The 21,120-nt window shown below is 45.4% G+C and overlaps 3 protein-coding genes across 6 annotated transcripts in view; 1 reads left to right on the top strand and 2 right to left on the bottom strand.

The window, feature by feature from the left end:
• The first annotated feature begins 34 nt into the window (after nt 1–34).
• Nucleotides 35–15,517, top strand: cmtm6 (CKLF-like MARVEL transmembrane domain containing 6). 2 transcript variants are annotated; one of them, XM_071469098.1, is made up of 5 exons: nt 35–174; nt 1,723–1,843; nt 6,564–6,740; nt 11,652–11,750; nt 12,176–15,517. In XM_071469098.1, the coding sequence occupies exons 2-5, from the start codon at nt 1,730–1,732 to the stop codon at nt 12,350–12,352; spliced, it is 567 nt and encodes a 188-aa protein (XP_071325199.1). In that variant the 5' UTR covers nt 35–174; nt 1,723–1,729; the 3' UTR covers nt 12,353–15,517. The 2 variants fall into 2 exon arrangements, with proteins under 2 accessions (XP_071325199.1, XP_071325200.1); XM_071469099.1 differs by having other exon boundaries at nt 103–242; nt 12,176–12,492.
• On the bottom strand, nt 8,101–10,727 carry LOC139612936 (uncharacterized). The gene is made up of 2 exons (XM_071469097.1): nt 10,289–10,727; nt 8,101–8,796 (listed from the first exon to the last, which is right to left on the bottom strand). The coding sequence occupies exons 1-2, from the start codon at nt 10,646–10,648 to the stop codon at nt 8,440–8,442; spliced, it is 717 nt and encodes a 238-aa protein (XP_071325198.1). The 5' UTR covers nt 10,649–10,727; the 3' UTR covers nt 8,101–8,439.
• Nucleotides 15,518–16,617: 1,100 nt separating the features above from the next.
• LOC139612811 (polymeric immunoglobulin receptor-like) overlaps nt 16,618–21,120 on the bottom strand; it is a 60,694-nt gene continuing 56,191 nt past the window's right edge. For all 3 annotated transcript variants that reach the window (XM_071468830.1, XM_071468829.1, XM_071468828.1), the window contains 5 exons: nt 20,474–20,821; nt 20,115–20,390; nt 19,943–20,036; nt 19,572–19,628; nt 16,618–17,847 (listed from right to left, as the gene is read on the bottom strand). In XM_071468830.1, coding sequence (XP_071324931.1) covers nt 19,580–19,628; nt 19,943–20,036; nt 20,115–20,390; nt 20,474–20,821 — 767 coding nt within the window. In that variant the 3' untranslated portion in view covers nt 16,618–17,847; nt 19,572–19,579. The remainder of the gene's footprint in view (nt 17,848–19,571; nt 19,629–19,942; nt 20,037–20,114; nt 20,391–20,473; nt 20,822–21,120) is intronic.

Raw genomic sequence — 21,120 nt, 5'->3', positions numbered from 1 at the left:
TTTTGAAAGTTGCCAACGGAAGTCCGAGGGTTTCCCGCTGACTTTACAGAAAAAACAAAACCTAAACGCGGAAGTTTGAGTGAAGTTGTTGAGCAGCAGAGAAACAAAGCAGCAAGTTGCGGAACTGCGCAGCTGGAAACCTGATTCTCCTGAGAGCTGGAAGAAAAGACGGCGGTGAGTCTGTTTCTCAGACTTCCAGCATTTTACACATTTGACTGTAAACGAGCTTCCGGTCGTAGCGGGTAAGTTGAGCGGATTTCAGGCCACCGTGAGCGGTTCGTGCCGCGGAGGAAACGTCACACGCCAGACTGCCTTTAAAAAAGTGTCAATTTACTAATTAACGTCGTTTCTCAACCCAAAAACAATATGTAGAAAACTCGGAGTAAAATCTTTTCATGTGTAATAAAACATCCGCTCTGCACTTTATTCAGCAGTGCTGGTGTGAATAGAGCTCCACCTTTTACCAGTTAACTCCTGCGGTATTCCCCTCGAACATTTTACACCTAAACCAACAGAGAATGACGGAGAAAAGTGGTTTTAGAGGCCGATCACAGATGAGACGTTCGGTCATGGTCGATAAAGCATGAGCCGAGTCCACCAGGACTCACATCCGCTTACGGTGAAGCCGCAAGTTTGATTCTGCATTGTGTCTGTATTTGTGTATGAACAAGGAATGATTAAAACACACACTTTTAAATGACGTTTGGTTTTGAGATATTGCGCTCGGTGACAAAAGGCCTTTTCTGTCCGGGAGAATATGGTCGACTCGCCATCAGTCAGTCAGATCATAAATGTCTCACCTGTACACCACCTGCCCATGACCTGTACCTGCGCAGTTTCACTTTCACTCCAATGAGACAAGTATTTCATGTGTTTCTGAATGTCACAGACAAAAAGACTCAAGTTTACAGTGGACATGAAGATATGAGAGCCTTCTCTAAGCAGTTCAGTTATTAAATTATTGGTTATCAAATCATCACCGCAGTCTTTTTTTTTTTTTTTTAAAGCAAAAACACTTTTCAGCTCCAGCCTCAAACTGTGATGAACATTTTCCTTCAGTTTTACAAAGGAATTAATTAATTAATTAATTAATCAAGAGAATAATCATTCGATGAACTGATAATGAAAGCAGTCATTCGATCAGGGACAGTGCTGTAAGAGCGCTGTGACATGTACGGTGTCCCTGTGCTGCCAAAACAAACACATTCAGATTAACATTCAGCTCATTATAGTGGATCATACGGTGACAGTACGAGCACATCTCCTTATCAGATAGATTGATAGATTGATAGATACTTTATTGAATCCAGTAGCTTGTAAAAACACAAAAAAATCAAACATGAAATACCAACAAATACACACACAGTCGTACGGAGAAGTGCAGCTGGCAAAAGCTCGGCTAAAAGAAAGTGTTAGTCTGCATGTGTGTGGGGCTGATGTAGCCAGTATCAAGAGTCTAGGTGTTGCTTTGCATTTCATGCTGGAAAGTCAGTGTTGTTCAAAATTAACAGCATGACTGCACAAAGATTTTGATGGACAAAAAACATCTGAAGGTTCATTAACCATCATGGCTGTGAGTCCGTCTTCCCTCAGGACAAACAGAGACTGAGGGGCGGTGTCTGCTCTGTGGAGAGAACTGAAGAGATGGAGCTATTTTGCTTCCTTTCCTCTAAAACTGAAGAGTTCGAAGCCCTAAATGTTTCTCTGTGTTGTGTCTCTCAGCTCCATCATGGCCTCTGAAGTTTACTCCTCGACCACAGCTCCGAACCCCAAATCCTCCTGCTGCCTGGTTCCATCAGAGCATCTGGATAAAATCCGCTTCCTGGTCAAAATCTTGGAAGTGGTGAGTTCAAAGACCCTGAATATTATTATTATTGTAGACAACTGAGCTCACCTGAACACATCATATCTTTACTGAACATTAGCAGCTTGATATCAGAACAACAAAAGTCCCCGTCTCTTCTGGGTCTCTGTGTGATGGTTTTCACTTTTCAGTCTCTGTGTGGTTGGTTTGTGTGTTTTTGTTGCGTTTTTGTGTCTTTCTAGTCATTCAGTAGCATTTTAACTGAGCTCTGTGGCTTTGAATGAGAAATATTAACAGTAACTTCAAACAGAGGCTCTGTACCACGTAGACTTAATCCATACATGGGTCCAGGTCGCCTTAATTGATCAGTTAATGTCTAATCAGCTGGGATGTAACTTGGTGAACCCTGTCTCAGCTGATTGCTGATTGGTAAAGGTGTGTGTTAGTGCGGCTGCTGCCGTCTGAGCTGCTGATGTTTTTGTGACTTCCCGCCATGGTTTCTATGTCACCATGACGACCTCAGAGAAGACAACGATGCGGTTTGCTGGTTCCCACAGTTCGACGCCTGTGTGCAGCTTCCCAGTTTGTGGGTTTGGTGAGATCACGCCTGAGCAGCGACCAGCCTGAGGGTCAGTGTGTGTGTGTCTGCACGTGCTCAGTCCGTCCTGGATACGAGCAGAACTCTGACGTACACGCAGCATGAAGCACGATCTGGTTTATCACAGTTTGTTTTGGTGCAAAACAGTAAACAAACCAAAATATAAACAAAGATAAAACAAACAAGTGCTGCAGGTGAGAGAGCTGAAATACAATATTTACAACAAAGAGGTGAAAAACATTGTAGATATATAAATAACAGCTAAGTGTGTTCGGCTCATTTCATTCAGTGAGTCAGATTATTACAGGCACAACAATCAATATCGATCAATAATCAATGTTTCAGATCCTCTGCTGCTCAGCTCAGGTTCTTCAGGTTAATTAGCTTCATTAGTGTTAATGTGGAGTCATTTAGTAGCTGCTACTAAAACACAACAGCTGATCATAGATCTGAACTGAAACTTTATTTATAATGTTAGTCACTGACAGCCGATACAATTCTTACTGCTGCTCCACTCAACACTCACTGTTCTGACAAAACAAGTGGCTCTTTTCTGCAGACGTGACCAGCACTACATTTACCCAGAATGCATCACAAATCAGTCCTAATGAGGACCATCAGCAGGTGGAAGTTTAGTGGATCTAAAGTTCAGTCGAGCTGCTGCTACTAAACCTGACTCTGTGCTTCCAGCCCAGATACAGAGTTACTGACTCAAACACAAAACATGGGCTGATGTGCAGAGACGTCGCCTGGATCAGAACCACAACAGTTCTCCCTCACCTGAGTACGTCCTGGACTGATGGTTGGTTCTGCACCTTTCAAAAGAACCATTAAAACATAACTGACAGATTAATGGAGGAGGAAAAGTGACTGCAGCTTCAAACCTGAACACATGTGAGAGAGTGACCTCTGTGTGACTGGACCTTCCTCATCCAGCAGCCCTGCAGGAAGCTGCAGACTGGAAGTGAGAGTGTTGCAGGTCTGACTGTTGGAGAGCAGAGAGCTGTCGTTAGCAGATCTCAGAGCAGTTGACCCTCCGCTGTCGCAACACGCCACCGATCCTGCGACGGCTGCATCCGGCCCCGGGCCCCATGCACGCCGCTGCCATTACTGAGTGTTTGTAAAAAAAGAGGATCTGCGGGGACGGAGGGTGTGGGGGGGCTCGGCCGTCTGTTGTGGAGTCAGAGGAAGTTTGACACGTTCACTTCAAGAATGACTTATTTATCAATCAACTGATCGTTGCAGCTCAAAAACACAGTAAATCTGCTTCAACCAAACATGAAGCAGGTTCGATTACATCTGCAGCCACAACCGTCCTGAACACTCAGTTTTATTCTAAAAGATCTGACTCCAGATCAGCTGAACCTCTGCTCTGTGTGGGTGCATCCATCTTTAGTCTGACCTGTGATGTGTCCCTGACCAGCAGGTCACTGAGCTGTAGGGTTAGAGGAGACGGTCCCTGCACTCAGCTGAAGGAGGTGATGAGTCCTGTAGATCCTCTGTTAGAAACTGGAAGGATCTCACAGAAACCTGAATCTACCCAGAGTCTCAGTCCAGGATCAGAATAAATCTGGGTTAGATCCAAGAGAGTCAGTGTGAAGGGAACAGACTGCAGGTGAACGTGATTGAGTGAAATTAGTTTATGGGTAGTCATTAGTAACTCTAATGATTATTACGTCCTTACCTGAGGACAAGCAGCTCAGGTGTGACTGCAGGTTACTGGTGTTGTGAACAGATTGTGATGCTGCTGTGTGTCCACAGCCTCCAGGTTTCTCCACAGAGCTCAGCAGCTCGTTCTGCTGGTTCAGAGACGGATTCTGACCTTGTGTCTGTTTCAGAGCAACTTGTAACAGTACGTACTGTTCATACACTGCAGTCTTCACCATAAAGTGCTTTTATTGTGAAACGGGACAGGAAGTGTTGTGCTGGTTTGAACAGGAGCACAGTGAAGGGAAGGGGGGCCTCCACAGAACTGATGCTGTGTGAGTGTAGGACAGTCTGTGTCCCTGCAGCTGCTCAGGTGTGACGTTCAGGTTCACTCAGGTGTCAGGTCAGGCTCCTGTTTGTGATCCACCAACAGTCAGTGAAGTTGTGTGTCTTTGTTGTCGCTCTTTTCTGTGTCTGATAACTTGTGGCTCAGACAGTGAAAAGTGTCTGCAGACTGATGATGAAGGAGAGTCTTCATCCTTTATGGATAATTGTGGGAGTGGAAATGAAGCCCGTGCACGTGAGGCCAATCTCTCAATGAGTGAGATAAATGGAACAGAGTCAAGTGAACGCAGCACAGCTTTATCACCAGTGTGTTGGTTTGTGCGTTCACATAGTTTTAGTCATGAATCTACACAGAGGTTTAAGCATCTGGAGCCTGGAGATGGAGGGAGGAAGAGATCCTCTACAGAGAAGACGTCTCACTCTGTTCTCTGAGTTGTTGGAACTACAGAAACACTCTGATTGTGTTACAGACTGGAGCTTGTAGTATATAAACCAATCCAGTTGCATTCTGGGACATGTAGGATCTGTTGTTTTTTTTATCTGTTCACCTCTGCTGCTCAGATTTGAACGGTTGTGTTTTTAATCAGACAGTGACGTGTGAATGAGAATGAAACCACAGGAGAGTTTTTAGACAGTCAGTAACTGAGGTCTCTTCTTCTTCTTCTTCTTCTTCTTCTCCTGACACTAACATGCAGATATGATCCTCCGGCCGTCAGGTGTCACTGAGCAGCAGGATGATGTTGAAATCTCTTTAATGAGCTTGTTTTAGTTCAGATGCTGTGGGAGAGAAATGACTGATCCCTGAGCCGTGGCGGTCATGATGCCTTGCTCTGCAGCCCTGCCCCCACAGACCAGGACCAGCTCAGACTCTGTTGACGTCAGGTCTGATTTTAACTCTGTGGTTCAGGGTTTGTCTCAGTTTGAAGAAAACACAAAGAGTTTTTCTCCCTGAACTGCAGCGCGCCACAGTGCTCCTCCAATAAAACCAGTGGTGTGATGGGAAGTCTGGTTTACCACATGAGCCAAATATACAGTACTACACTCATGTTGACGTCCCACAGCAGCTCCTCCAGCTGTTTTTAGAATAATAACACGCCGGTTTCAGATGGTCTCAGAAATCAGACAACTGCAGCTCAACCCCAACGTGAGCAGAGTGTTTGACCAGCAAAATCATTCAATCACCAAGTCATTTAACTCAGTAACTACTGTGTCACATCTCTTCAGTGTTTTAACAGATGTTAGTGAACATCTGGATTCATAGCTGGGACTGTGCCAGGATCCAGTTTAGATGCTTCACATGTTCATGTAAATGAGAAAATGAGACCATATTTATAAAGATGATCATCACAGAGCTGGAATTACATGAAAACTGAGGATGTGTTTTATGTATAAAACATTCATGTTCCCTCTGAAACGTGGAGGAGCTGAAGAACAAAGCTGAGTTGAGTAGAAGCGTTTTGGATCGTACCATCAGACCCTGCGGGGGTCGGACTGGTTCGTCCTGAGGCGGCGTCTCTGCAGCAGGACGGGGTGACGTCCTCCTTCCTCTTCCTGTTGACTCAGCTTCTGTGGTTCAGACACGCCCAGGACGCCCACATGTTGTGTGTTGGCATTTTGGGAAGCAACTGCCGCCAACACACACACACACACACAGAGCTGAGCGGTTGGAGCAGTTCTACCACAACTGTCACTTCTAGTAAAAGACACTGAGTCAGCAGCTCTGTGCTTTCTACTGGTTTCATAACCCAGTGTGTAAATGTAAACGATGCTCAGAGGTGTCGTGTTGTTGGGACCACAGCTCACCTGTGACGTACTGTTGTGGCTCCTGTCTAAGTTTATGTCACCTCTGTTACTACGGTGACAAGTTTCTAAAGATTAGTTTCTGTTCCTGATCACGAGCAACTGAAGCACACTGGAAACATCCAATCAGAGAAGCTGCAGTGCAGCAGAGCTCAAGCTAAGCTAACAGGCGAGGCTATGAAAACTCTTTGCTGCGTTTCATTCTCCTGCCCGTTGTCCCATTTCCTGTCAGTCTTCACTGTCCTATCAAAATAAAGGCTTACAGATAACCAAGTAAGGGTCAGCGTGCTCAGTGCTCCGCCTCCTGTGAGAGGAGACGTGTGATGTCACCCTGACGCCTCTCTAACCTGATGCTCTGTGTCTCCTCAGCTCCTCTCCTTTGTGGCCTTCATCCTGGAGGAGGTGGTCAGCGCCTGTGACAACTGCACCGCCCTCTACTTCTTTGAGTTCGTCAGCTGCACGGCCTTCCTCTTCACCTTGCTGCTCCTCATCCTCCTCTCCACCCAGCTGCACAGCAGGGTCGGCATCCCGTGCTGGCCCAGTCTGGTAAGACCTGACTCTGGTTTAACAGAACACCTCCACAGATCCTGGTCCTCAGCGTTTATAAAAATGTTTGGCTCTGTTACAGGAACAGTTCAACAGTAATTTGAACTTTCTTCCTGAGAGTTATACTGATTCCACTCTGAAGCTACAGCCAGCAGCTGGTTAGCTTAGCATAGCACAGAGCTAGCCTGGTCAGAACCCACCCACCAGCACCTCTGAAGCTCAGTAATGAGCATTTATATCTTGACCCAAAAAAGTGCTCCTAACTGAATCTGACCTGAACCATCGGACCTGAGCCACATGTTGATCTGATTCAGTGTGACTTCACTTCCTGTGGATGTCATCATCTCTGATGTCCCTTCAGAATAAAGCTCCAGAAATCCACTTAGAAACCAGAAAAACAGAGGCTGCAGAACTTCACTGAGAATCCTCCTGTTTTTAAGTTTCCTTCAATCTCACATTGATGTTGTCTGAACATCATGATTCACAGCTGATCACAGCTGATCCAGCTGCTGGTGATGGGACTGTTTGATTACATGAAAACAGATACAGGATTCAATAAAGGCTAAAGTTGTGACACATAGGTCCTTCACATTTTCACCTGTAAATATTCTCAGGATGAGGAGTTACAGACAGATTTTCCTTTTAACTGCAGATTGATTCATGATCTAAACTCTGTCAAAGATCTTTATGTTACTGTGTGTTGATACGAAGATATGGTTTTGGTTTTAAGAACCAAAAGCAATCGGAAGAGAGGATCTGAGCCTCTCTGGATGAGGGAGGCTCAGCAGGACTGTGTCACATCTCTTCACTGACAGGTTCATGCACACACGTCAAGAACCGTTTGTACCGATCAACCTTCAGCTGCCTGAAAGACAAAGAGTTCGTCTGTCATTCAGATTTATGAACAGAACCTGGTGGAGTAATCAGAAACAGAATGGAACAGTCTGACTGAAAGGAGAAGTAACAGAGGTGGTTATTTGGAAGTTCTGAGTCGACTGAGTCGAGTTTCAAAGAAATGTACATGTGACGGCACAGAGTGGATTCCTCTGTCGTCACCACCCGGTTTTACTGTTTCACTGAAAACACGACAGAGAAGAAGAGTCCAGGTGTGAGACTGTGGACTGAGATAACACCACCTGTGTGGACACTTACTGTGGCTGTAGTCTGTCAGTGGCTTCCTGTTGTCATATAAACCACATTTTACTGCGCTGCTGATCACAGCTGATCTGAGTCTGTCTCCGCCCACAAACACTCACACTACCTGTGATGGTGACACACGGCGAGTGTCACCTGTCAGTCTGAGTGTCGGTGCAGCAGAACAGGAAGTGACCCGACACATGAACCATGAGAAAAGAAGCACTTTGAATTATTGCAGAGTTTATTTGAGTTGGAACAGAAACAGAATTATACGTGTTCATGTTTCCTATCTGAACGTCATAATGAACCTGTAGCTGGTGGGGGCCCCCGTCAGCTGGGGGCCCCACCTGACCTGCACCAGTCTGGACACAGTTAGTCTGAACCTGGAGGCTCAACTCGTCCTCCAGCTGCTGACTCATCATTTCAGCCAGTAACCCCTCCCCCCACCGACCCCGACCCCCCCGTGGGGATCACAGCCTTCCTGTTCTTGTCCCTGTGCCGTTAACACTCCCCACACTCTGTACATGTCCGTTGAGCAGAAGCAGCAGTGCGTTGGTGGACCTTATGGCGGCACGTCTCTGAGGCGTGGCGAGGACTTCCACGTCCCAGAGTGTCCGCCATGACAGCTCCACTTCACCCTCATCTGTGCCCCCGAGTGGAAAACCTCCTTCTCCACTATGGGCTGCCCACACGTCTGACACATCCTGAATAGCTCCATCAAGTTGTGGTTGTACACGATGGTACAGTCTTTGTCGGGGTCCTCGTCAGACTCGTCGGATGTCGCCACTGAGCTGAATTCCGGCTCTGAGTGGAAGCTGCCGTCGTCCAGGGGGTCGACCGACACCACGATGCAGAAGCTGTCCTCTGAGCCGGCAGCCGCAGGAGACTGTGAGGAGCCGGCTGCAGCTCCGCAGGTCGGCTGAGGACAGAGAGCAGGAGAGGGTCAGCAGCAGAACTTTAACGCGTGTCCATCACATCTGTAACATCTGCAGAGGGAAACCTGAACTTCCTGTTTCTGTTCCAGACTAAAAGAAATACTTCATTCAAAATCCCACTCACATTTAGCAGCATTAATAACTGAACACCAACAGTGTCATGTGACTGTCCCGTCCCTTCTGTCCTGCAGGTGTGAGACGAACACACCTGGGATATGATGTTGTCATTTCAGACATGTGACCGATGAAATGCACCGTGATTCGCTGAGATTGTGGGAAATGTATTTCGATTTATCTGTCAGTGGTTTTAGCTTTTACTTTTCGGACAGTGGCTGACGACCTGAGCGTGGGCGCGAGATCACAGCAGATACCTGATGAAAACAGTATCACCGCTATCCAGAGGTGAAGGTTCACCTGATGCATCTGTCACTAAAACCTTTATTTCTCAGCCTCTGAAGCAGAGAGACATTTACTGTAAATCATCTTTACCTTCGTAAAGCGTTAAAACTTTTTTTTTTAGTTGAACTGTGAATGTTGACAAATGTTGTTTTCCAGCTGTGCACAGGGTCCAGTGATGCAGAAAACAAGTCAAAGGTCTCAAAGGTTTTTCTTCCATGTTTCTGGTCCAGAGGCTGAGAAATGAAGGTTTTAGAGAAGGTCCGGGATCAGGGTCTGAGGTTTGGAGGGAGAATCAGGTCTGAACAGGTTCAACTGAGCAGTGTCTCAGGTGTGTGTTCAGCGTGTCTCAGGTGTGTGTTCAGCGTGTCTCAGGTGTGTGTTCAGCGTGTCTCAGGTGTGTGTTCAGTGTGTCTCAGGTGTGTGTTCAGTGTGTGTTCAGCGTGTCTCAGGTGTGTGTTCAGCGTGTCTCAGGTGTGTGTTCAGTGTGTGTTCAGCGTGTCTCAGGTGTGTGTTCAGTGTGTGTTCAGCGTGTCTCAGGTGTGTGTTCAGTGTGTGTTCAGCGTGTCTCAGGTGTGTGTTCAGCGTGTCTCAGGTGTGTGTTCAGCGTGTCTCAGGTGTGTGTTCAGTGTGTGTTCAGCGTGTCTCAGGTGTGTGTTCAGTGTGTCTCAGGTGTGTGTTCAGTGTGTGTTCAGCGTGTCTCAGGTGTGTGTTCAGTGTGTCTCAGGTGTGTGTTCAGTGTGTGTTCAGCGTGTCTCAGGTGTGTGTTCAGTGTGTGTTCAGCGTGTCTCAGGTGTGTGTTCAGTGTGTGTTCAGCGTGTTTCAGGTGTGTGTTCAGCGTGTCTCAGGTGTGTGTTCAGCGTGTGTTCAGTGTGTGTTCAGTGTGTGTTCAGCGTGTCTCAGGTGTGTGTTCAGTGTGTGTTCAGCGTGTTTCAGGTGTGTGTTCAGCGTGTCTCAGGTGTGTGTTCAGCGTGTCTCAGGTGTGTGTTCAGCGTGTCTCTGTGTTTAGTAAACATTAAACGTAACAGAAGAATAAAAGACACCTGCTCCTGAAACACTAAAACACTGAGGAGCATTTACCCGCGTCCTGCTCCTCTTGGGAGCGGGGGCAGATGGGTCTGTCCCGCCGGGCTCCGCCTGCCCTCTCCCGGGGAACACTGACGGCACGGCGCCGCTCTTCAGCACCGGCTTGGGGGTGATGTTGAGGATTTTGGCGCGGAAGTCCTCCTCGTAGTCCTCGGGTCTGAAGTGCAGGCTGCACACCCTGACGCCGCTGTACCTGGAGACAGGTGTGTTCTCGTCGTACCTGGGGTTCCGGATCGCTGTCAGCCATGTCCGGCAGCGCGGCGGGTCTCTGGTCGGTAAACCGTGGAACACGACGCCCATCGACTTCGCCTCATCGTAGCCTTTACACCCGGGGACGCAGCACCTCCACGGCATCGTGGGTCCGGGAGAACAGGGTGAAAGGTCAAAGCGGGGACAGGCAGTTCACGTCTGTCGTTTGATGTTGACGTCACAGTTTTCACAGAGCGGAAGTAGAGCTGCAGCTTCCACGCGGGTCTTTCAGGCGGCGGAGGAACACCGACGTGATGCGGTGCCGCCACCTGCTGGTGGCAGCTGTGAACTGCAGGTGTGGAGGACAGGAGGGGGACAGGACCTGAGGGGGACAGGAGGGGGACAGGACCTGAGGGGGACAGGACAGGAGGGGGACAGGACCTGAGGGGGACAGGAGGGGGACAGGACAGGAGGGGGACAGGACCTGAGGGGGACAGGACCTGAGGGGGACAGGACCTGAGGGGGACAGGAGGGGGACAGGACAGGAGGGGGACAGGACCTGAGGGGGACAGGTGTTGTGTAACAAGAGATAAAACTTGATCTTTAATAAATAATGATAATAATGTATTTATTTATAGGGGTCTGTCGAGGACCCCCCCCCCCCCCCCCCCCCCCCCCCCACCGCCGCACACATAACTCTCCCCTGCCCCCACCTCGGCATCTGACTCCACCTCCACCCCTACAGACTGTCCACCTCTGCACCAGCCACTTTGGATTTTCACCACAGACTTTGTCTCTGTCACATTCACACGAGGTTTTAGCTCAGGATCTCATGCTAGTGGGAGAAACATCAGGTCCTTTGTTTAAACATTTATCTGTTGTCCACCATGTTTGTTGGTAACAGCAGCGTCTCTGAGTTCTTATTGATCCGTCTGAGGCCTGTGTGTCACAGAGAACAGATTCAGTGAGGGATTCACTGGCTGAGGACCAGCTGTCACAACCATCGCTCCTGGTTTCACTGGTTTCACTGGTTTCACACATGAAGCTGATTTAGATCTCAGCAAGAAAGTCACTTGGCCTGTTTCCCAAAATGTTGAACTTTTCCTTGAAGGAGTGACGGGTTGTGTTTCCTGTCCTCAGCTGATCTTCTTCTTCTTCTCTCCTGCAGGACTTCTTCTACACCGCCGGCATCGCCCTGTTCTTCTTCATCTCCTCCATCGCTTTTGCTGCACAAAATGGCGACACGACTCTGGAGAGGAGTGCTGTGGTAAGACCCCGCCTCATCTCCTCACCTCCTCCTTTCCTTTATAACCCACTTTCTTCCTTTCCTCTCCTACCTTCCCTTCTCTGGCTCCTCCTTTCTTTCTCCTGTACCTTCTCTTTTTCCTCCCTACCTGTTTCTTTCCCTTCCTACCTCCTCATTTCCTTTTCTGCCACCTCTTTTCCTTCTACACCTCCACTTCCTTTCCTCCCCATCTTTTTCCCTTCCTTTTTCTTTCCTTCCTCCTCATTTTGTCCTCTGACTCATCCTTTCTTTACTTTCTTACCTCCTCTTTTCCTGCTCTACTCTTCATTTTCCTTACTTACCCCCTCCACTCCTTCACTGCCTCCTTCTTTCCTTCCTTATGTGAGAATCTGCATTCACCTGCCTGACCTTTCCTTAAGCTGATGTTTTTTTCCCTCCTCCTCCAGGCATTTGGTTTCATGGCGATGCTGGCATTCATCGCTGACGTCGCCTTGTTTATTAAGACACGCGGGTTTCCATGGAAAAAAGGCGGGAAGCCGGAGTCCAGTAATGGCGGCCCTGCGGTGGCAGCAGCTCAACCGGAGACGGAGAAACTCAACCCCCCAGCCAGCGTAACGGCATAAGTCTGTTTCTGCGTTCACACACGTGCCTTGTGCTCAGAGGTCAGAGATTATTTTACGCACTATTCCTTTAACGTGACGACAGGAGGCGGAGCTTCAGCGACAGGCGGCTGACCTGACGTCCATTTTTAAAGTCATTTTAAATCCTGTCTTTAGTCGTTCGCCACAGCTGAGGACACTCTGATCAATTTCCCAATAATCAATCAATCACAGTGCAGAGCGTCCGTCAGCGTGTGACATTTTAATACCAGCAGGTGTTTGATGTAAAAATACTGATGATCCAGATGTTTCCAGCTGTTTGTTTTTTAAAACTTAAAGCGAGATTTTTGAAGGAAGAACAGACACTAAAACCATCAAACCACTAAATCCTCTGCTGCAGTTTTTACAAAGAATCCGAGCCTGACAGAGGAGAGTTTTCTCTTTTATTAACAAGTTCTGTACAAACACGAATCAGATCAGTGGTGTCATAAATCTGCCAACAGACAAGAAGAGTTTTCATGGTGTGGGTCAGTGGCTCCACACGACGGGCCCCAACATGACAAACTATCAGCAGCATAAGTAAAGATCTTTTTTTTGTCTTATGTAGAAAAATGTTTCAAATGAAACAGTCAAAAGGAAAAATTGCCTTTAATTCTGAAGAAAAGTCGTCCAGTTGTCGTCATTTAATTTTCTGTTGTGGCCCTGAACGCCTCACAAGTTTGTAGCTGAAATGAAGGAACTCTGCTCCACAAACACAGAAAAAAAAACTCAGTGGGGGAAATAATCAGTTTTATCTCAGGTGATGAGTCTTTTTCAGACGGTGTGATGATTGACAGCGTCCAGCAGAGGGAGGTGTTTAACACGTCTCTGCTGTTTGATGCTTTATTTGTGGAGCGAGTTTCTTTCTTCAGACACCAGACACACCAAGCTCAGTCGTCCCACACTGTGCCGACAGTTTCCCATGAGCCTCTACCAAACGCATCGCTAAGTGACGTCTCGTGATCAGTCCTTCAGTGTCCACCTGTTTCTCTAGCCTGACCTCTGACCTCCCTGTGGACCAATCATTTTGTTCTTCCACCACTTTTAAGGAAAAATCCCTTTGAAACACAGTTTTTCTTGCTGTGGTTGAGTCGTGTCCTGAGATCTGCAGCAGCTTTTCATGTGTCTAATCCAGCCTCGTGTTTATCTCTAAAGGCTTCTGTGTGTTTTTAATATTGTTTTATATAAGAACTTTTATGCCTGTTATTTTCTGTTCTTTAGGGTTTTTCCACTTCAATGGTTCACGTCCCTTCGTTTTTTCACTGCTTCCTGTTTCACTGATTTAAACGCTCTTCTTCATCACTTTATATTTTCAGTTGAATGTTTTCTGCTGTTTTGTCAGATATAGACGCTTATCATGTGATATCATATCTCACTGTCACTGTCTGTAACAATGTCGAGGAATTTTTCATCCAAGCTTGTTGATTTTTGAGGTTTATAATTACAGACTGAGAATATCTGGATTTGTTCAGGATATATTTAGTCTGAATTATCCAGAGCGGATTTGTGACGTCTTGTGGGATCAGGTTTGTTGGGGGTGTCCACAGAGAGAAGCTGGGACCTACAGGAGTGTTTGTTTAAAGGTTCTGTAAATGAGACTCTGAGCAACAAAACAGCAGAAAACAACTGTTTTCTATGTAAAGATAAAGCGTCGTCATGGCGTCCTGAGCAGAGAGCGAAGCCACACCCCCTCTGTGTGTGATCTGAGTTACTGAGTCCCTCCTGTTAAACTGTTGGTCCGCCCCACATTTATAAACACACAGGCTCTGCCCACAGGTGAGATGAGACAGAGTTCAGGTGAAAGTGACCTTTAAGATTTTCCTCCCCTGAATAAGAAACCACGGTTTTATCTGAAAAGGCTTCGACAAAGAAAGAGATGAGTCCAGAGCACAGGAGGACTGGACTGAGGACCACCGGCTCAAATCCTGTAGAGTTTTTACCGTCTCCATCAGTGTCGTTGGTGTGGTGAAGTCCTGAGGTGAATTTCTCTCCCAGTCTGACAGTGGAGCCAGTACTGCCAGTGACGATCATTTACAGAACCTTTAATAAAGACAAAATAAAACTTTATTGACACTGACATAGCTGCCAGTTTGTGCTTCTTTGTGGTTGTTAGTAGTTGTAGTTGGTTTTTTTTTGTCTCTTTGTGGTCATTTTGCTTCTTTGTAGTAGTGGGATCAAAACAAATTAATCATGTTTGGGTGAATTATTCCTTTAATATGTTGAACTGCCAAAAGCACTTGAGGAGTTAAAACTCTAATCAGCCTCCCAGCACAGTGTGGCTTTACCCTTTAGTCCCAATAATACTGTTAAAAGAGGATTTTTATGCCCAGAAAATGAAGCGGACTGCAAGTTCAAACTGCCCTCTGTTCCTCATGCATGTGTCTTTTTCCCAAATGTTTAAAGATTAATTTTCTTTTCTGGCATTCCTTTGATAAGTGGTCACATTTCTTCTTTTTTTTGTTTTTTCATTGTGTTCAAATTCCAGAATTTCAGGAACCTGGAAATCTAAATTTAGCCTGGAAACCAGTGAACATTTACTGATGATGATGATGATGATGATGATGATGATGCTGTTGTGAGAAATTAAATCAAATAACTAAAAACAAACACATCCATATACGACGGAGCAAAGAGTCATGAGATGTGTCATGTAACTGTGACATAATTATGAGACATCAAGTCATGATTTTGACATATGAACAGTTTACATTTGTTTTGTTTTCTTGTGGAAAACTTCCAAACTGGTTCTGACTGGTTCTGCCTGTGAGAGACTTTCAATCATCCGTAAAGCCTGAAACAGATGAAAACATAACGAGCAGGAAAAAATTCCCTTTGACTCCTCATATATTTAGGTTTAGGTTTATAAAAGTGGAAACAACTTCAGTTGTAAAATGTCAAATCACTGAATACACTGAAAACTGGGAATAATATTTAATTATTCACGTCAATCAGACAGCCCAGGAATCTGTTTTTATATCATCATGATTCATGTTCAGGAAAAAAGGCTTTTGTTTCTATACACACACAAACACTTCTGTGCTGTATGAGGGCACAGTGAAGGTCTGACTTTGTTTTTAAAAATTGCTGCAGTTTCATATCTATGATCAGTGAATGTTCTGTCATGTAATAAAGAGATTTTCAAGAAATAAATGTGCTTTGGTTTTTTGTTAATATTATATTTCTATTTACTATTTCTTTTCTATCAATTGTGACAGCCTGAAAAAACATGTACTTTTATATATTCAGTATTTTTACAGTGTTGGTGTTTGTACTTTTATTGTATATGAAAAACATATAAAGTATGTAAACTAGAAAGGCTGTGAATACTTCCACCATGTAACATCAGTAATGATGAGAGCACCATGTAACCACCGTGCATGCAGGTATAATTCATACACTACTATTAATGGTGACACATCCCCACTTTGACCGGCATCATCATCATCTCTGGAGAAGAGGAAACGAAGTGTGAATCAGACGGACCCGGGGGAGGGCTGCGTCTGATGGCAGCTAACAAAGGCAGCTGGTAGGAGTCAACTGACGCCAGGGGAAGAAGAAGAAATAGATTCATGACGGCAAAAGTCAGAGTCAGGAGAAGGTCCAGAGGTTGAGTTTCATCTCAGGCCACTTTCATTACAATATGAAAGGTTATTGTGGGTTTTTTTTGTTTGTCTTGTTTTTTTACCAATGACACAGGTGAAGGTGATTTAAACTTTGGGAAATTTAACTGAGGTCAGCAGCGTTCTGTCATTAAACTAAATGAATTCTAGTTGGTTTAATTAATATCAAACAAGTAGCTAGTTTCTCAGCCTTTTCTGTGAAGCAGCTAGCCGCCGTTAGCAGCGATGGCGGGAGAAATTCGAAAAACAAAATGGCGCGACAGCTGCTACTAGCAGTTCACCGCCATTAGAGAAAGAAGAACGGACTTTAAATAAGGGGAGTGAAATAAACAGAATGTCTGCTGGGTTTTGGTCCTGCTGCGAGTGTGTGTTTTAAAGGTTTTGGTTTTGTGGTTGGCTGCGGCGGAAACGTCAGAGAAATCTACTTCCAGGCTGGGACTGGTCCAACTATCTGGTGTACACCAGATAGTTGGACCAGTCCCAGGTCAGGTGCGAGAAAGAACTGATGAAGCCTCTTGGATGAGAGGTGACACGTCTTCCTAGACAAATAACCAAGTCCAGTTGCTTTCAATTTAAAACTCCTTTGAAACAACACAGATACTGTTGGAAATAAAAACCAACAAACAGGACTGAAATGTTGAAATTATTTAATAACATGAAAGAAGAACGAGTACTCGAAGTTTATATATATATTTATGTATACAATATTTTGTTATGATGATGATGATATTGTTAACTATACATTTGATCCGTTTGTTCTTCATGATGCTCAGGATTTCCATAAGGGTTGGATCAGGTCACAAATTTAAATCAGCTGCTCTGCTGTAGTGAAATTACAACAGGGTGTCACTTCAAATGTTGCTTCAGCAAAGAATCATGGGACAGCATTTTCTCCTTTCCTTTCATGAAGGAAGCTCCAGTGTTTCCTATGCTAAAGGAGATAAGATAGGAAGCACGGAGGCTCCTTTCCTCAGCTCTGATCATGGCTGCTCAGATCCCTCAGGTCACTTCACTCAGTCTGAACCTTCCTGAGACAAAAAGACCACAGCCCAGGTCTAGTTAAAAAACTTCCACATCTAATTTGAATCTTGTCAAACCTGGACTAGATTAACTGTTTAAAACACAGTTTCAGAAACTGTTATTTTATTTCTGAAAACACAAAATGTTGATTTTTGCAGCTTTTTTCAAATATTGATATCAATATAATAAATATTCAGATCTTAATCTCCATGTTTTTAAGGTGGCACTATTTCAGCAGGTAGAAATATGATAAACATGTTAAAGAAGTGAAGCTACTAACCTGGGCTGATCACAATAAACCGCTTGTTAACCATGAACCAACAATAACAATAACTGATTCATACTGTCAGTTAACCAGTTAAGTATCCTGGGTCATGACCTGAGCAGGTTCTGACAGTTCACAGATCGTTCCAGTCCAATTTAGCCTCTGTGTATTGATATTTTTTAAACACTTGTCTATGCTGAACAGTACATTTTAATCTTGTCGGTTTATGGTTCATGAGCAGTTAACAAGCAGTTAACAAGCAGTTAATGAGTGGTTAACGAGTGTTGGCTATTGGCCTATTGACTATTGAAAATGAACATCCTTACTGCTGACTGAAGCAAAAAGAAGTATTTGACTGAAAAGAGCCAACAATAGATAGTGAATTACAGTTTTCAGCCACCAGCTGCTTAAACACAAATAACACCCAACATATGGTCGAGGTCACACTGGCTCCGTACAGGAAGCAGTCACCACCAATCAGCTTTAGAGCAGAGGTATTGGAGACGGTATCAGTGATGTCAGACAGTCTGGCCTCGTTCCTCTCGGTGTCACGTCTCCTTGACAACGTCTGGAGGCTGAAACAGGAAGCAGAGTTCAAACAGCACAGATGAGATGAGGAAGAGAAAAAGCAGCCGACACCCGCAGTGTTTCAGAGCTGGTGGCGGAGTGAGGGTCCTTCAGTCTCACAGTTTGATTTGATCCACAATCGATTCTCAGTTTAAGATAACTGGTGTTGATGGAGATCTTTGACTAACAGAGCAGAGGAGAGGAGAGGAAGGAGTGTGAGAGTACAGAGCATTTTTATAGAAGATATCTATGTCTTCCTGTCTCTTCCTTCCAGTGTAAAATAATGAAAGTGTAATTTACTGACCAACACCAGTGGATAATGTTTTTTCTGTAAGATCAGAAGGTGTTGTGCGGTGGAGTGTTAGTGCTGGGGAAAGTTGTTTTCCAAGATGCCGTCAGGCTGCAGAGCTTTTCAAATGAAAGTGTGGTTGGATGAAGCTCCACAGTGTGAGGTTGTCTGCTCCACTAATGTTGGTCTGTAGCTGCTGAGCTGCCAAATACTGACGGAAAACTTCACCTTTGTCTCACGAAGCAAATTATTATTACATTATTAAATTCAAAATGTGCAAACGTTCGTCTTCTTTCAACTGCAGGTTACTGCAGTATCATCAAGGTGCTGCACTCTGTCCTCACAGCTGAGCTCTACCTTTATGTCCTGTCAAAAACTGACCTTATTAAAGCTCCACACAGTCTAAAGGTAGATGTCCATGTGTTTGTGATTTTGGAACTTCTGGAACTTTGTGATGTCACAACAAAGCAGTCACCACCCTCAGTCACGCCCCAAGCCCCGCCCACCTGGACCCACCATCCAACCTCGCAGGATTTGGTTTCTCTGAGTGTTTACCTGAAATCTGCTGTATTTTTATTGGATCACTCAGAAAACAGCCAATCGGAAGAGAGGCTCAGATCCTCTCTCCTCTCTGTCCAGAGAGAAGCCTGACAGAGGAGATGTGAAACTACACTGAGATGGTTTTTGGTGTTAGAGACGTAAACTGAAGCTGCAGTCGGCGACTGTTCTGCTTTTTACACTCAGATCAGCAGCTGCCACCACAGTTGGGATGGGGGGGGGTTGTTTCATCGCGGTTAGCGAGCGGCCACAGAATTTAACTGCACTGAACTTTCAGTTCCAAGGAGACAGATAAAAGCTCATCAGCAGCAGATTTACAATGTAAATACTGTCAATTACAATCAATTATGTTCAGTTACAGTTTTCCAGGTTGTTTCCTCCTCACTGTCAGAGGACGAGCACTGACCCTCAGCAGGCCTCTGGATGTTCAGCCAATCAGAGTAAAGTGGCCTCTTAAGGAGGCCTGAGCTAATGTTGCCTGTTTCGGTCTGGGGGTCCACCAAGGGGCTGCACATTTATCCAGGGAACTTCCTCTACATTCAAGTGAACAACTCAGTTGTTTCCTCAAATATAAAATTATAAAAACATGGACAGAATGATTACAAAACTGGACCAAAAATTTATTGCAAAATTAATATTTTTTAGACCAACGTGCAAAATGGTTATAAGGACGTCATCATGATGTGTATTTTAAAAATCTTTTATTTAAAAACATAAATGCTTTAAACTGTAGATCCACCTCTTAACTGCAGGTACTGACTCAGCCACGTGTCTACAGTTTTATCTGTAGTCTTCCAGCCGCCACCACCTCTCCAGGTCCTCTGCACTCACCTGTAGCCACTGACCAGCAGCCTGTCTGTTATCAGGAAGTTGTCACCGACTCACCTGCGTCTTCACTTGTCTCTCTGCTGCTGATCTGCTGCTCTCCTGCAAACACACGTCCTGACAGACGGGAAGAAGAACAGATGTGGCTGCAGCCGACGACACAGCTGCTTAATAAAGTCTACAGCTTTTGTCAGCTTCTCTTCTGATGAAAATGTCACATGCTTCAGTCGACTGAAACTAGAGGAAAATGTTTGTTTGTCTTTGACTGAGGCTAAAATGTAAAAAGAGTTTAATTGACAAAAATAAGACTGAACAGGGACTTTTGTTCTGAGATTCAGGACTGAATCCAAACTATCTGATAAAATAGAGACTCTGTGAAGCTGATTATGTAACAGAATGATTTGTGTTTGCTTCTTGTGGGTGGAAATTACCTTTTGATGATGATGGACGCCACTATGATGATGAGCACTGTGTGCGCCGTGAACAGGACCAGGTGGACGATGGTCAGGTTGTCCAGTGTGGTTCCTGTAAAGAGGGATGAGACACCGATCACTCAGCTGACTGTGAAGAAGCCGATGGAAGAGAAGAACTGATCAAACACACCTTTCTCTCCACCTGCAGCCTCCACCTGCAGCGTGTACGCCACAGAGCGTCCCGGCTGGCCGGTCTTCAAACCACAGGTGTATTTCCCAGAATCCTCAGCAGTCAGAGCGCTGAGCCGGAGGGCGGGGCCAGACTCAGGGAGGGCGTGGTCATCTCTGAACCAGGCGACCTCCAGTTGGTGGAAGGTGCAGACTGAGGTGCAGATCAGTGTGAGTGTTTGACCCTCTGTCACCTTCGTCTCATTGCTGGAGCTGATTATTCTCATTGGAGTTGCATCTGAAATCAATTTAAAACTGTAGTTTAACTCTCTTGATATTAATGATCCATGTTTGTGTTAGATTAGTTTGTGATGCTCTCACCAACAACTGTGACATTCACTCCTGATTTTCCTGTGAAATGTCCTGCAGTTATAATCCCTTCCATCCTGAAGCGAAACGTTTTACTGTCTCTCCTCTGCAGGTTTCTGATCTGTAAAGTGCAGTTTCCCGTCATGTCTCCCAGGTATTGGTAGCGAGGGTCAATAGGTCGGTTGGTTATTGATTCACTGTCATACACAGATGGAAAGGATCCATGACAAATCAGATGATTCGTGCACCAGACGACTCTGATGATCTCCATTAGTGGTGTGAAGGTGCAGGGGAGGGTGACAGTCGAGCCCCCCACAGCACAAACAGGAGTTGGATAGTTCACACTTTGACCCACAGCACCTTGATACAAACACAGTGACACAGTGACAACAGCTGAGCTTTGGAACAAAGGACCTGAAGATATCAACTGAATCGGATGAGTGTCTCCAGAGTCTCAGAGCTGCAGCTGATTATGTTTGAAACGTTTGACAAGTTGAATGTAAAGAACAAAAGCAGTGGCAGCAGATGAACTGGAGACAGAGACAGAAAGGTGCAGAGTAGACATCTATAAAAAACACCTGAAGAAAGTGAGTTTTATTGCTGAGACATTTGAAAGTTTTGAACTTGATCAACTGAAAAAACCAAACTGGAAGCAGCAA

The sequence above is a fragment of the Trachinotus anak genome, unplaced genomic scaffold (genome assembly GCF_046630095.1).
Source record: "Trachinotus anak isolate AG129_WGS33_773 ecotype Australia unplaced genomic scaffold, CSIRO_AGI_Tana_v1 ptg000032l, whole genome shotgun sequence".
Taxonomy (NCBI): domain Eukaryota; kingdom Metazoa; phylum Chordata; class Actinopteri; order Carangiformes; family Carangidae; genus Trachinotus; species Trachinotus anak.
Note: the sequence above shows the minus strand (reverse complement) of the source record. Positions and strands in the feature narration are given on the sequence as shown.

What these genes read in the sequence shown, in the direction of transcription:
- cmtm6 (XM_071469098.1), top strand. Translation starts at nt 1,730, where the DNA reads ATGGCCTCTGAAGTTTACTCCTCGACCACAGCTCCGAACCCCAAATCC. An exon ending in TGGTCAAAATCTTGGAAGTG is followed by an intron (nt 1,844 to 6,563) that starts GTGAGTTCAAAG and finishes GTGTCTCCTCAG; the next exon opens with CTCCTCTCCTTTGTGGCCTT. An exon ending in CTCTGGAGAGGAGTGCTGTG is followed by an intron (nt 11,751 to 12,175) that starts GTAAGACCCCGC and finishes CTCCTCCTCCAG; the next exon opens with GCATTTGGTTTCATGGCGAT.
- LOC139612936 (XM_071469097.1), bottom strand. Translation starts at nt 10,648, where the DNA reads ATGCCGTGGAGGTGCTGCGTCCCCGGGTGTAAAGGCTACGATGAGGCG. An exon ending in CCAAGAGGAGCAGGACGCGG is followed by an intron (nt 8,797 to 10,288) that starts GTAAATGCTCCT and finishes CTCTGTCCTCAG; the next exon opens with CCGACCTGCGGAGCTGCAGC.